Source organism: Asterias amurensis, chromosome 13 (assembly GCF_032118995.1).
Source record: "Asterias amurensis chromosome 13, ASM3211899v1".
In the NCBI taxonomy this organism is placed as follows: Eukaryota; Metazoa; Echinodermata; class Asteroidea; order Forcipulatida; family Asteriidae; genus Asterias; species Asterias amurensis.
Window position 1 is genome coordinate 11,061,834 of NC_092660.1, and position 14,442 is coordinate 11,076,275.

General features: G+C 39.0%; 1 protein-coding gene across 11 annotated transcripts in view; it reads right to left on the reverse strand.

Moving 5' to 3' along the window:
* The window catches only part of LOC139946604 (uncharacterized), a 53,556-nt gene that overhangs the window by 31,778 nt on the left and 7,336 nt on the right, over positions 1 to 14,442 (reverse strand). For 8 of the 11 annotated variants that reach the window (XM_071944309.1, XM_071944311.1, XM_071944310.1 and 5 more), the window contains exons 2-6: positions 5,961 to 6,058; positions 5,175 to 5,351; positions 3,632 to 3,730; positions 2,069 to 2,225; positions 400 to 479 (exon numbers count right to left, since the gene is read on the reverse strand). In XM_071944309.1, the coding sequence (XP_071800410.1) occupies positions 400 to 479; positions 2,069 to 2,225; positions 3,632 to 3,730; positions 5,175 to 5,351; positions 5,961 to 6,032 (585 nt within the window). In that variant the 5' untranslated portion in view covers positions 6,033 to 6,058. Of the gene's footprint in view, positions 1 to 399; positions 480 to 2,068; positions 2,226 to 3,631; positions 3,731 to 5,174; positions 5,352 to 5,960; positions 6,059 to 6,494; positions 6,514 to 10,499; positions 10,711 to 14,442 lie in introns of those variants that run through there. The other 3 variants (XM_071944305.1, XM_071944306.1, XM_071944308.1) reach the window with 3 other exon arrangements.

The following is a 14,442-nucleotide window of genomic DNA, read 5'->3' on the forward strand; positions in this document are numbered from 1 at the left end:
TCTATGAAATTGGGCCCAGGGGTGGATTTCACAAAGGTAGTCCTAACTTAGGACTAGTCCTAGGCAATGCTTAGAGATAGGACTGGTCCTAAGTTACATGTAGGACCAGTAACTCATCCTAACTTAGGACCAGTCCTATCTCTTAGCATTGCCTAGGACTAGTCCTACATAAGTTAGGACTACCTTTGTGAAATCCACCCCTGGGGTCGATTTCACAAAGAGTTAGGACTAGTCCTAACTTAGGACTAGTCCTAGGAGATATACAAATTGCATGGATAGTCCTAGGTTATGACAAGTAACTGGTCCTAACTCTAGATAAGACTAGTCCTAACTCTTTGTGAAATCCACCCCTGGTCTTCGACGGTTACCAAAAGTATGCCATGCCTTTAAAATACTTACATTAGGGACGCTGACGTCTGATAGCTTGAAGGTGGTTGGTGAAATCCACCTATCAGAATGCATGTTTCCTACAATTGTTCCTGGGAAGCAAACACATGAAGAAGGAGAAAATATTGTTCATTGGCTTAAAAAAATACAGCAAACTCATAACATATATTATTAAAGCCATTGGACACTTTCGGTAAACAGTGTTGTCCGAAGGTCCACACTTTGTGTATCACAACTTACATATAAAACAACAAACCTGTGAAAATTTAGGCTCAATCGGTCATCGGAGTCGGGAGAAAATAATGGGAAAACCCACCCTTGTTTCGCCGTGTCATGACATGTGTTTCAAATAAACCGTAATTCTCGCTAACGAGAATTTATATTGTTTTAATGTTTTCTCAAAAAGTAAAGCATTTCATGGAATAATATTTCAAGAGAAGTCTTTCACCATTACCTTCTGTAAACCCTGTAAGTTATTTGTAAATCTGTGAACTTTAAAAAACAATTCTGTACCGAAAATGGCTTTAATGTTGGTTTTACCCATATACCCCGATGTGTTAGCATTGTATACTCAGTACTTTCCAGAGTTCTGTGAAAAAAAAATCACAGGCATATTACTCGGGTGGGATTCAAACCCTAGACCCTTGTAATTCTAGTGCAGTGTCATACCAACTAGACTACCGAGATTGCCCAGGCAGTTTGAATCATTTGTTTTAGGAGCGAGTACTGCATTGATTTAACAGATGTTGAAGGGTCTAAGTACTTTTTGTAGGACAAAAAAACACAATGTCCACAGATTTACACTAAACTTACACAGTCTAGAGATAATGATAGTAGAAAACTTCAATGTCATGAAAATAATTTTCGTCTCAGTGATCATGAGACGAAAATTATTTTAGCATGTAAAAACGTATTTTCATGACATTGTTTTACTCATTTCTCAAAAACTACAGCACCTCAGCAACTAATATTTTAAGGTACGCTTTCTACCATCATTATCTTCAAATGGTGTAAGTTTTATGTAAATCTGTGGACATTGCGTTTTGTGTTACAAAAAGTACCCAAATCCTTCAAATTTGCAACGGGGATAAAGATTATTAATTTTGGTTTTACCGATAATCAAAACTCATTACAGGTGTTACTATACAGGCCTGGAATTTCATCTTTGAGGGGGCAAGGGCATTTTCATTTTGCAAAAGGCAATCTCTATCAGTCTATGGGAAACTTTTGAAGGGGCACCAAGGACAACACCAGGAGCCACTTTCACGAATCGCTAGGAGTTATCCTATCTTGAGTTAGAACCAGTAACCCGTCTTAACTTAGGATTAATCTTAAGGTTTACATATTACAGTGCAAGGCTGGGACTCGTCCTAAGTGCTAAGATTAATCCTACGTTAGGAAGAGTTTGGTGAAATAGACAACTGCGGCAACAGAGGCCAATCCCTCCATGGACTTTGAGAAAGACTCTGCTAGGGTCCAAACCTAGGGCCATGATTCAGGTTTTTTGGTATTTTTCTTGTTTTCAATTTTCAAAATATGTTGCAAGTGTACACAATATCAATTTGGTTGCAACAGTCAAATCTACCTGTTTTCTCTTTGCCTTTCTTTTAATCAGACAATTATTTTTTTTTCTTCAAGTGCACCTGTTGCCATGTTCCACGGTGATAAACATTTCCCTTACCGTTAGCATTAACACTAGGTCCAATAGCCAGCAGCATAGTAAATTGGTTGTTTGCGATGTCAAAGAAAGTGGAGTCCCCGCTGACGCTTGCTGTCCTAGTGAACTGGCAAGCAATTGTGCCGTCAGTAGCGTCCAACGATATTTTAGTTACGCTGTTCTGGATTTAGAAGAAGAAAAATGAGAAGAAGGATAATAATAATAGAGCTTTATCTTCTTTCGAGGGGCGTCTCAAAACGCTCACAGGGCAAACTAGCACTGGACCGCACGCCCAAGACCGGCACATTTAGCTTTGGGACAGTCAAATCTTGACCGGACAAGCTCGGTGGTCCCGTGTTTTTCAATTGACTAATGACAGTATCATCTCATTGTGTAGTGTCTCTGTGAAAAATGTTGACGATTAATCTGATATGTCTTCAGTTCTGTTGAGAATCAAAGTAGCATGACAAACGAGATGTAAATGTGTTCTCCAAATGCTTGTTCAAATTGACTCTGGAATTGTAAAATAAATTCTGGTGCATTAAAGCCAGTGGACACTATTGGTAATTGTCAAAGACCAGTCTTCACAGTTGGTGTATCTCAACATATGCATAAAATAACAAACCTGTGAAAATTTGAGCTCAATCGGTCATTGAAGTTGCGAGATAATAATGAAAGAAAAAAACACCCTTGTCACACAAAGTTGTGTGCGTTTAGATGGTTGATTTCGAGACCTCAAGTTCTAAATCTGAGGTATTGAAATCAAATTCGTGGAAAATTACTTCTTTCTCGAAAACTACGTCACTTTAGAGTGAGCCGTTTCTCACACTGTTTTATACTACCAACCTCTCTCCATTACTCATTACCAAATGAGGTTTTATGATGATAATTATTTTGAGTATTAACCAATAGCGTCCACTGCCTTTAAAAGAGTCTGGTGGATTTTGCCGCAATATTGGAGCCCCCGACTCATTTTTTCCTACAAGGGGTCTTTCTCAAACCACGGCTTGGGCTCCGGCTCAGGCTCCGCTCTGTGTGCGCAGCTCGGCCTTTAGCCTGCATTTAAAGCGCGTATTGCTGCTTGTACCTGCACGCGGAGCCTGAGCCGGAGCCTAAGCCGAGGTTTGAGAAAGGCCCCAGGTATGTGGAGGTATGTGTTGAAGCATAGAGCAACTCTATGGTTGAAGTATGAGACCTACATGTACATGCATTCCTTATAGCACCATGTAATTGTTTTCAAGGTAAACTGGGGTAAACCCCTTCATTTTATAATAAGCGCACTGGGCTCTTTTACATGCATTAAACAACACAGGGGACCCTACGCCTCATCCGAAACAATAATGGTTTTAGACACTTTAAAGTATGTGTCACATCCGGGACTTGGACCCATTCCCTGCTGGTCAGAAACATTGGAGCTAATGAGTTTGGTGCTCTTGTCAACTCGGTCCTGACCCGTCATAAGATTAGATCGCTTTAGTAAAAACATAAATAACCTCTCAAAGGAAGTTCAGTTGTGTCTTATAAAAGTGAATTTGAAAGGTTATTGGTTATAGTATGACAAATTAATAATAAAACCTGTGCCCTTACAGCTGGCTTAGTTCTGGGCTCTGAATCTAATGGAAACACATTTTCCGACCTTAAGATTTCTGTACTTCCCGAGGTGCAAGCATACACATCAGCTGGACTCTGAGAAGAAAAATATACATATAAATGAGTTGACAAAACACAATCCAGTGATGTTTGCAATGACACCATGTACATGCACGTTAGTCTCTTTTACGTAGTGGTTGTTATGAGAAGAATCGGTGGTTTAACAGCTCAACGTTTCGATCTGTTTATTCTCTGATCATCTTCTGGAGAAGAACCCCTTCTCTTCGTCTCCTAAAGATGATCAGAGCATACGCCTCTCGTAATATTCATGCATGACGTCATAATTCTTACCTCAAATAAGGCTATCGGCACACGTCCGCCACCACTTGCAGTGGCTGCGCCCACAGCCTCGTTTTGGGTTAGATTGTGACGTACCTCATGCATAAATATTAAGAGAGCCGTATACTGATTGAAACATCAAGTTTACTTCTCATGAAGGCGATCAGTGCATACTGATCGAAACGTCAAGTTTTTTTTTCCCTTGAAGACGATCAGAGCGTACTGATCGTCTGTGATCAAACCACCAGTTCTTCTGAGAGCCACCACTATTTAAAAGGTATTTATGTACATGGTGTCATCACAAACCTCACTTGATTGTTTATATACTCCGATCATGCAAAGTTTCAAATCCTACTTAACTAAATATGTTGAATTTGTTACAAGTATTACTTAGCCCATAATTTTCAAGCCATGGAAAAAGTTTGTGATAACAGTGTGTTTAAATTGTGTAATATCTGGAGTAGTCCGAGTTATTGGTCTGAAGAGATCTTCTCAGGCAACCTGAAGGTGTGGCTCTAAATGTATCATCTTCAGAAATCAGGGGAGGCAAATGATAAAGGCAGACACATTGAAACACATTTGTGCACAACTTATGATATTAAACATAGCATTGTGAAAAACTTGTCAGTACTCCCATCAAGTGATTTGTATGATAACATCACACTTTGCTTAGCAACTAAGATTGATACACAGTTAAGACCAATCTTAACTTAAGTCGAGAAACCCAATCTGGTCCAAAGTCCCGGACAGTGCAGCGACAGCAGAAGATCTATGGCCCACACGGTGGCGAGACCACACCAACGTCCCCCAAGTTCCTGGTCGCTGACCCCACCATCCAACTGCCGGGAATGGACCTCCCGCCCGGCCATTGGTGCATCTTAAACCGGTTTCGTACAGACGCAGGGCCGTGCCGCAGCAGCCTACACAAGTGGGGCTACCTTGCATCTCCGCGTTGTGATTGTGGAGAACCACAGACGATGCGCCACATGATAAATGACTGCCCACTCTCTCACCTTGATGGTGGCATCAAAGCCCTTCACCTGGCTGAGGACCCAGCCGTAAACTGGATTATGGACTTCAAAACGAGATCTACATAGCATACGACATCATCATCAAGACCAATCTTAGCTCTTTGTGAAATCGACCTCTGGTCTTTGACAATGTACTGATGTTGTTAATATCCAAAAAAACTTTGTCTTACCATTCCGTGAGTGGCCTTACGTAGACCAAACGCTACCCACCCGGTAGCCTTGCCTTTCATGGTGAATTTAAAGAGGTTACCAGCCATTGGTTCCCAGGTCACGAAAGCTGTGCAGTCGTCCCCGGTGCAGTCTGGAGGCTGCTTGAAACAGCCTTTAGTTTCCCAACAGCCATCAAGCTATTGGAAAAAGAAAAAAGAAAAAAAAAAAGTTTACCTAATAAAAAAAACTTTGCACCATTAGGCCTACCTACCAGTAGTACGTATTTATCTTATTTTTTCCATGATATACAGCCAAACATCACAAGGCCGGTCAGCCACTTCAGGTGAGGGCTACACTTGGCACCAAGGGCATGTTGCCACCCACTCCTCAAGCTGAAACAGGGTTACACCCTTCACAGTCTCTTACGGATAAAGGCATGGGTATCATGCACTACATGTAGGAGCCCGGCTAGAAGAGCATGGAAAGCACGGTACTTGACAACCTTCCCAAAATTTTACAAACCACTCATTTGTGAATGTTTGACATAATCAATCCTAAAGTAAAAGTTTAAAAACAAGGATTTTTTTCATATAACGCGTTTCAAGCTGGGTGAGTTTGGGTGCGGACAGAGTGAGTTTGGGCGAGGCAACAGGGTGGGATTGTAACGTGTTTGGTGCCATGTAAAAGAGGAATGTTTTATGAGAGCAGGACTACCCAACGAGATTGTTTCCAAACTGAGATGTATGGCAAGGCCTCATCACATGCCAACTGATTGTCTCACGTCTTGCACCCTGTCTTATACTTACATCTTGAGCTGCAGAGGGAAGCAGGGAGCCAGCAAGCTGGACCACGAGAATCAGCAACAACCGTGTATCCATTCTAAAACTCCAGATTAAATCAAATCCTGCAAAAAGAAACAGAAATAAACTATTTTTTTTGTTCTGTTTGAAAGCATGCCAGTCATTTTTCCCAGTTAGTCTCGAGGCAGACCTTTTGGCTGAAAATTGGTTATTATACAGACCGGTTAAGAGCTGATTAAGACATACAGTACACTTGAGTGGAGACTTGTAACCAGATGACTCCCCACTGCCAAGTGGTCTTGTTGATTTTCTTCTCAAGGTCGAGTCCTAAACAAACAGCAACTTAATCAAGACATTGGCAAGACCAAACACAAAGCCGTGTTTTACAGAAACTTAAAGGCACTGGACACCTTTGGGAGCCAAAAGACCAGTCTTCTCACTTGGTGTATCTCAATGTGTATGCATAAAATAACCCAATTTGAACTCAATTGGTCGGCAAAGTTGCGTGAGAATAATGGAAGAAAAACAATGGGAACACACCAAAGCCAGTCACGGTCACTTTCTGCGAGGCAATGGAAGAAAAAGTCTACTGGTAACACTGCTTGAGTTAACAGTATGGATGAGCTACATGTTTTGAGTTAATTTCTGGAGTAACCCTTAAAAGACAGCTATGATAAAAGCAATAGGATGTTCATACTTGATGTGCAATGTACATACTAAACATACCGCGACTGAATCAGGACTTTGGCACGACCAAAGAAAGACCAAAGATCCATCTAACATTGTACAGTACTACAACATGACAACATGACAACCATGAGTCAGTCTGACTTGATTTCTGCTGATTATACATGTACAACATGTACAAAAAAAAACCAATAGAGTATTTATAATCATGGTTCATGAATGTATGTCAGTCTGACTTGATTTCTGCTGATTATACAACATGTAAAAAAAAAAACAATAGAGTATTTATAATCATGGTTCATGAATGTATGTAGTACATGTAAACTACAGCAACTTATTTAGGACTTTGGACAAAAGACCACTCTGCCTCTACATGTACAGTATCACACGGTGCCTGGCCTGTGATCTTGTTGGTTTTTTTTATTTTCAGTAGATTGTCCCCACTGTCAGTCAAATCTACAAATGTAATGTGTCCTTGTCAGCACTTATAAGACTCTTCTGCTCCAATTTTACAGGGACAAGTTTGTATCTGACTTTTCAGCTGATGATGTATGCATTTGGGAGTCACATTGCCATTGCTCTTGTTGTTTCGGTAATTGTCAGTCCGACCTTCAAGGCCCCCCCCCCCCTTTTTTTAAATATGTATTTAACAGTGGGATGGGTGGTTTTTAACTGTGGGTGGGTTTCAGGGATTCTTTGTGGCAGGACGGCTTTGCAGAGGTGCTGGTCACCTGTTCCTCCTTGACACTCACTGGCTTGGTATTTTTAGCTTTTTTGCTTCTTTGTTTCTTTATATATCGATCGATTCGCATATTTTTATTTTTATGTCAGGGCAAATAAAACTAAAACTATGGTTCGTGATGCACGTCATCTTTACAGCATGGTACAACAACATTATAGTTTTTGCTTTGAGGTACATGTACGTGCATCAAGCCTTCTATGGTAGGCCTACATATTGTCTAACCAGTTGAGAGTTTTAATGACCCATCACGCAGGCAATTTAGCAAAACTCAAGTCTGCATAAAATTGTGCTGACTGCATGCTGTATGACAGTAATTACGCATCACGCACAGACAAAAAAATTATAATAATACCAGGCCTAATAATTTATAATAATTTATTTATAGAGTAGAGGAGGGCTTAATGCAAACCTCAGAAAGCTATAAACAGTCAAACAACAAGAACAATGCAAACATTTAAATTAAAAATTACACTGAAATAGGTGAATTTAAAGCCATTGGACACTTTCGTTAAACAGTATTGTCCAAAGGCCCACACTTCGTGTATCACAACTTTTATATAAAATAACAAACCTGTGAAAATTTAGGCTCAATCGGTCATCGGAGTCGGGAGAAAATAACGGGAAAACCCACCCTTGTTTCCGCACGTTTCGTCATGTCATGATATGTGATTACTATAAATCTGTAATTCTCGTTGTCGAGAATTGATAATTGTTTCAATGTTTTCTCAAAAAGTAAGCATTTCATAGAATAATATTTCAAGAGAAGTCTTTTACCTTTACCTTCTGTTAACCCTAGGTAAGTTAATTGTAAATCTGTGAACTTTTTTTTTTTCTGTACCGAAAGTGTATATATGGCTTTAAAGGCATTTCTTGAGTTGGAAATGTTTGATTTTTTTTATCTAGATAAATGTAGTTGCATCCACAATAACAATTAACCTAAGAAAATTTCATGTCAAAAGATGTTACAATTTTTTAATGCCGTCAAACTCCAGCACAAACATGTCCACACAGGAAGATGTATTCCCTTTAAATGTAAATACACATCACATTGTACATTCAAATTTTAAGGGAGTACTTCTTAGTGAAATGTTTCTCAAAATGCAGGGCCCAATTTCATGGCTCTGCTTACCGTAAGCACAGAATCGACCCTTACGAAAGCAGGGAATTCTGTGCTTACGGCAAGCGTATTTCATGGGTTAGCAGCAAATTTTGGCTTCTGCGCGTGCGTACTTCACGTTTCTAGGCATTCTACGCTTACAAGGCTAGCGCAGAAATTTGGCGCTTACACGTAAGCAGGGAATCGCGATCGTTAGCGCAGAATTTGGCAGTAGGCAGAGCCATGAAATTGGGCCCAGATGAATTTCACTATCTAATGCAGCTGTACTCTTACCACATAAGCTTGTAATTGCCTTGGTTTGTTTTTTTCAATTTGACCAAACATGACCAACAGATGGTAATAAACACACTTTAATCACCTACATGTAAGTGTGTTGATGAAAGACTTTACATTGGGTGATCTCGAATATATGACTATTTATAGTAATGTACAGTACTATGTTAATGACTTTACAACCATTAGTGTAATTGGAAAGAGGTACATGTACATGGTGCAGAAAAAATCAATCATAATACAGTGTATGTTCACCAATAGTTCAGTGAGTTATATGAATACACATACACATAGTGAATCTACCACCATTCACAATGTCAGTCTCGCTAGCGAAAGCCATTTATGGTGGAGTGGACACAATACAGTACATAATGCCACTATAACGTTTGTGTAAATCTGTCTGTATTACATGTATTCCCAAACCAAACAGTAGTACACTCTTTATTGTGTCCACCATATCTCAAAAAGGCTACCTAGCAGCCTGCTGCGTCGATACCTCTTGACACCTAATCCCAGGGGCCAATTTCATAGAGCTGCTTAAGCAAAAAATTTGCTTTTAAAAGCACGAAAATAGCTCGCTTATTTAACACATGTAACTGGCTAAAATTTCATGCCATATACATTGCTTATGACTAGTATTAAGCTGTTGTTTACTTTAAACATTACAATTGAGTGTAGTCTTGGTCGGTAATCTGATTTTACTAAGCAATAAATTTTTGCTTTTAAAAGCAGCTCTATGAAATTGGGCCCTGGACATGCTAGAAGGAAAGCACTTCAAATCAACAATGATTGGCTCACCAAAAGTTATTGTTGGGTGCTTTGCTTGTGTCAAAAATTCATAATATTGTATTATAGAACTAGAAATCAGAATTGAGACCGGACGAGTAAATCGTCCCAACTAGAGATAAGACTACCAGTCTTAAAGACCCTGGACACTATTGGTAACGTCAAAGACTAGTCTTCTCACTTGGTGTATCTCAACATTATGCATAAAAAACAAACCTGTGAAAATTTGAGCTCAATTGGATGTCGAAGTTGCGAGATAAAAATGAAAGGAAAAAAACACTATTGTCACACAAAGTTGTGTGCGTTTAGATGGTTGATTTCAAGACCTCAAATTCTAAATCTGTGGTCTCGAAATCAAATTTGTGGAAAATTTCTTCTTTCTCGAAAACTATGGCACTTCAGAGGGAGACGTTTCTCATAATGTTTTACTACCAACCTCTCCCCATTACTCGCTACCAAGTGAGGTTTTATGCTAATAATTATTTTGAATAATTACTAATAGTGTCCGCTGCCTTTAACTCTTTGTGAAATCCAGCCTAAAGCCCTCAAATATTTTATAGCAATGACTCTTAGGTCCTCGCTCTATGATGAAAGCTAAATCAATCACAAGAACCATCACTGCCGCTTTTTAAGAGTGTGACCAATTACATACGCACATATAAGACAACTTAATAATAATAGTTTCAAAACAATAAATACAGTGAAAAATTAATTTTGATTTTTAGTTATTTGTTTTGACCCACCCACCAACAACTTGAAACATTTTGAAACAGTTCTGAATGGCCTCTAAGATTGGTTAAGATCTGTAGGAAGCGGTGGTGATGGGTTTGAATCAAAACTAAATAAAATGATTCAGACACAGGCCTAGATGTGTAATTATGTATACAGTGCTTAATCTAAAAAGCAAATTATTACGTCTGTCAAAGAAACAAGTATTTACCTACATGTGAGACCAAAAGCTTGACAGAGAGAGCTGGCACTCCTTTGTAAACAACGAACAAGTAGAGATTATACCCAAAGTGAATTTTAAACACCGAACTCGGGCCTTTACAAGTTTCAAATTTGCAGACCAAAATGCTTAGTCACACAAGTGGTATCCGTTCAAGCGTGGAAGAAGTCAAAGAAATATTCCCATTGAAGTTTAATTCAACTACAAAGGAAACAAAATAGAACACAGTGATGTGCCCCGCCTCTCAGTACAACTGACTCATTGGGTCTCACAGGCAAAGCTTCTCTAGTACAGCTCCGTTTTAGTTTGAGTTTATGTAAATATGTCTACAGGGGTGGATTTCACAAAGGTAGTCCTAACTTAGGACTAGTCCTAGGCAATGCTAAGAGATAGGACCAGTCCCAAGTTAGGACCAGTAACTAATCCTAACTTAGGACTGGTCCTATCTCTTAGCATTTGCCTTGGACTAGTCCTAAGTTAGGACTACCTTTGTGAAATCCACCCCAGGTCACTTACTAACTGTTAAGAAACTGTAGGTAATGGAAGAATGGAAGACACAATAGCGAACAGCAAACAGAAGCGCAAGCAGAAGTACGCCAGTTACATAACTTATCTTAAAATGTTATAATTGAGTTTGTGGTTACACACTTGCACCATGTACAGTAATGTGTGTATCTATCTGTTCATGTTTGTTGTGTTGTCATTTAGACTTTGAGAAAGACTCTGCTAGGGTCGAAACATCCAGGCCAACTATTTTTTGCATACCATCAGCCCTTTTGGTTGGTATGTAACCGAGAAAACAGAATTAGCTTTTGCAAACAACTTAAAGTTGTTTGCAAAAGCTAATTCTGTTTTCTCGGTTACATAACTTGTGTACACAATGCATTGATAAACTCTGGAGCATATTGACAGTCAGACCATGGTTAGACCATGACAGTGGGTCAGGGCCCAATTTCATAGAGCTGCTAAGCACAAAAATTACTTAGCATTTTTCTTTGATAAAAACAGGATTACCAACCAAATTTCAACGTGATTTTCAGGATAATCAAACGACAGCTGGATACCAGTACCAAGCAAAATGCAAAAAAAACGCTAATTTGAAATAAACATCAGCGCAGTGTTTTCAAGTTTTCCTGACGAGGAGATGAGATTATAATGGTGAACTTACATTGCATGCCTGAATCAGTTTATTCACTCCAAAATCAAGTGCAGGTTTGTTAGAAGCATAACAAGAGCATACATGTACCAAGGTTTATAATCTATCTTGACAGACACAGAGCTCGTTTGCCAAGATCCGACAATCGAGCATCAACATTTGTTGACAATTTAAAAGTACTTTGAGGGTCACCATTGGTACATTGTAAGGGACTGTACGAGGTCATCATCAAGTGCAGGTTTAATGTAAGAAGCATAACAAGAGAATACCAAGGTTTTTAATCTATCTTAACAGATACAGCTCGTTTGCCAAGATCTGACAATCGGGCATCAACATTTTGTTGATCACACGGCCGCCGTTTCTAGTAAAACTAAGACATATCATGTGACGCGCTCTAAACCGATGAAAAGGCAGAATATTTTAAAGGGGGTGTTATAACCATTGCTACATGTAGCTACATGTATGACTATTTAAAGTCATCATTATGACGATTTCAGGTCGTACAGAGAGTACCACTTTTGATGACCCCCTCCCTCCCAAAAAATTGGTGTATCAAAAAATCTTTAAATCAAGATTGACATTATTTTTCATAGTTTTATAAAACTTTCCGTGTCATGTGATCTACGCCCATGCAAACCTACTCTTTTGCATGACAGTGGATTAGTGATGTTCTCTTTTACTTGTTTTCACTGACTCGCTTGCTGGCCAAATAAAACAAACATTTTGTAGAATGCAAGATTTTACAGTAAATGCCAATGGCTGCGATTAGAAAGAATTTTTCAATCTAGTCTCTTTGCTTCCACCCAGCTTCTTCCTACATGTAGTTCTAAAAACATACATGTACTGTACACTAGGCCTATATACATGTAATAGTAGTTTGGTGCAACCAGAGCAATTCTATGTAACAGCAAAATAATCAGAGTGTGATCATGTGATATACTACAAGCCTTTTATGGTGAGATTGGAGGAAGGAAATTGTGAAACCACATCATTGTGGCAAAGCAAGTTTAAAGGACCATTGGTCATGTTGGTTTATTACTTGGTTAGTTTGTGGTGTAACGTACATGAACACGTGTAACATGCCCACAATAATTAGGAAGTGTGAACGGCTCGTCAAGTTACATTCAATGCATTGAAAATTATTTTGGATGCCTCATAGAAAATATATACATGTACAGGATGATGTTGCTCTCTACAAGTGGTAAAGTGTGGCTCAGATGGATGACAAGTACAGGTATCCACAGGTTTATGGGAAGCTTTTTAAGGATTTGGGTACTTTTTGTAACAAGTAGTAGAAAGTGTACCTTAAAATATTAGTTGCTGAAGTGCTGTAGTTTTTGAGATGAGTAAAACAAAGTCACGAAAATATGTTTTTAATGTCAAATTAATTTTAGTCTCATGATCACTGAGACGAAAATTATTTTCATGACATTGTTTTACTCATTTCTCAAAAAATCTACAGCACCTCAGCAAGCAATATTTTCAGGGAAGCTTTCTACCATCATTATCTTCAAACTGTGTAAGTTTAGTGGACAGGGTTGTAACTAGACCAATTTCAGTGGTGGGCAATAAATCAAATTTTGTTGGAAGTCTACCGAGGGCAAGGGGATCAACAAAATTATTCATGTTTAATTACGGGGCCAATATTGCTCAAGTGGGGCCAGGTTCCCAAACTGTTCATGTTATGGGGCCATGCAATAAGTTGAATAGCCTTTTGACTTTGTTCTTTCTCTGTGACATTTGATTCTCTTCATCATTAGCTGAGCTGTATCTCAGATCAATGCAAAGTGGACAATATTTGAAATCTGTGCTGGGAGGCATAATGTATTTTTCTCAGAGTGCTGGGCAAAAATTGTGAGTCCTGGGCAGGCCCGCCCAGCACCGCCCACCGTGGCTACAACACTGTTAGTGGAAATCTGTGGACATTGTGTTTTGTGTCCTACAAAAAGTACCCAGACCCTTTAATAGAGAGGAAGGGAAATGTCAAAAACTTAAAGAGTTGTCCTCAAGTGAGGAAGGAGAAGACCAAGTTCATTTGATAACATTCCAATGCAAAATTTGCCATAGTACAACACATCTGACATCACACTGAGAAAAATGGGTCTCTTGTAGTTGTGCAGGTAGTTTAGGGCTCATACATTTTAAAATATGACTTTTTTTAGAGCGCAATTTGAAACCCGACATCATTGGATTTCAACAACTAATGGATTTTTTTTTTCAATGAGGGATTGTGCATCAGTCTGAAGGTCAAACTCGAGTTCATTTTGATGACAAATAAGTATGTAATATCAAAAGTGTTATAAACCAGGTTGTATCAATAACTTGATCTCTGGCTAAATGGCACTTTAAAAAGGTTGAATGGCTTCTGACAGCACTGGCACCCCCGACTAAAGATAACATATTCTAGGGCAACGTACATGTACATGGCTCAGTTGGTTGAGTACCGGCTCGTTGACTACCACTCTACAAAGTTTTTCTTTGTTCAATCCAAATCTACAATAAATTTTGTGCGTGGAAAATTAAATGTATCACTTCAACAACTAACCTGTAAGAAACATGCATTTTCAGATTTCAACGCAACAACTATTAAGCTTGGGCGATATCACGATATTATCGAATATCGCGATGTTAATTTGGAAACGATTTCGATATCGGATGGATGTGGTTTTAATCGAAATATCGATATCGCGATATATCGCGATAATCGCGATATATCGATTAAATATCGCTAGCTGTATTTGCTAGCTGAGACATCTTGCACCCCATAGGTTTGGAGTA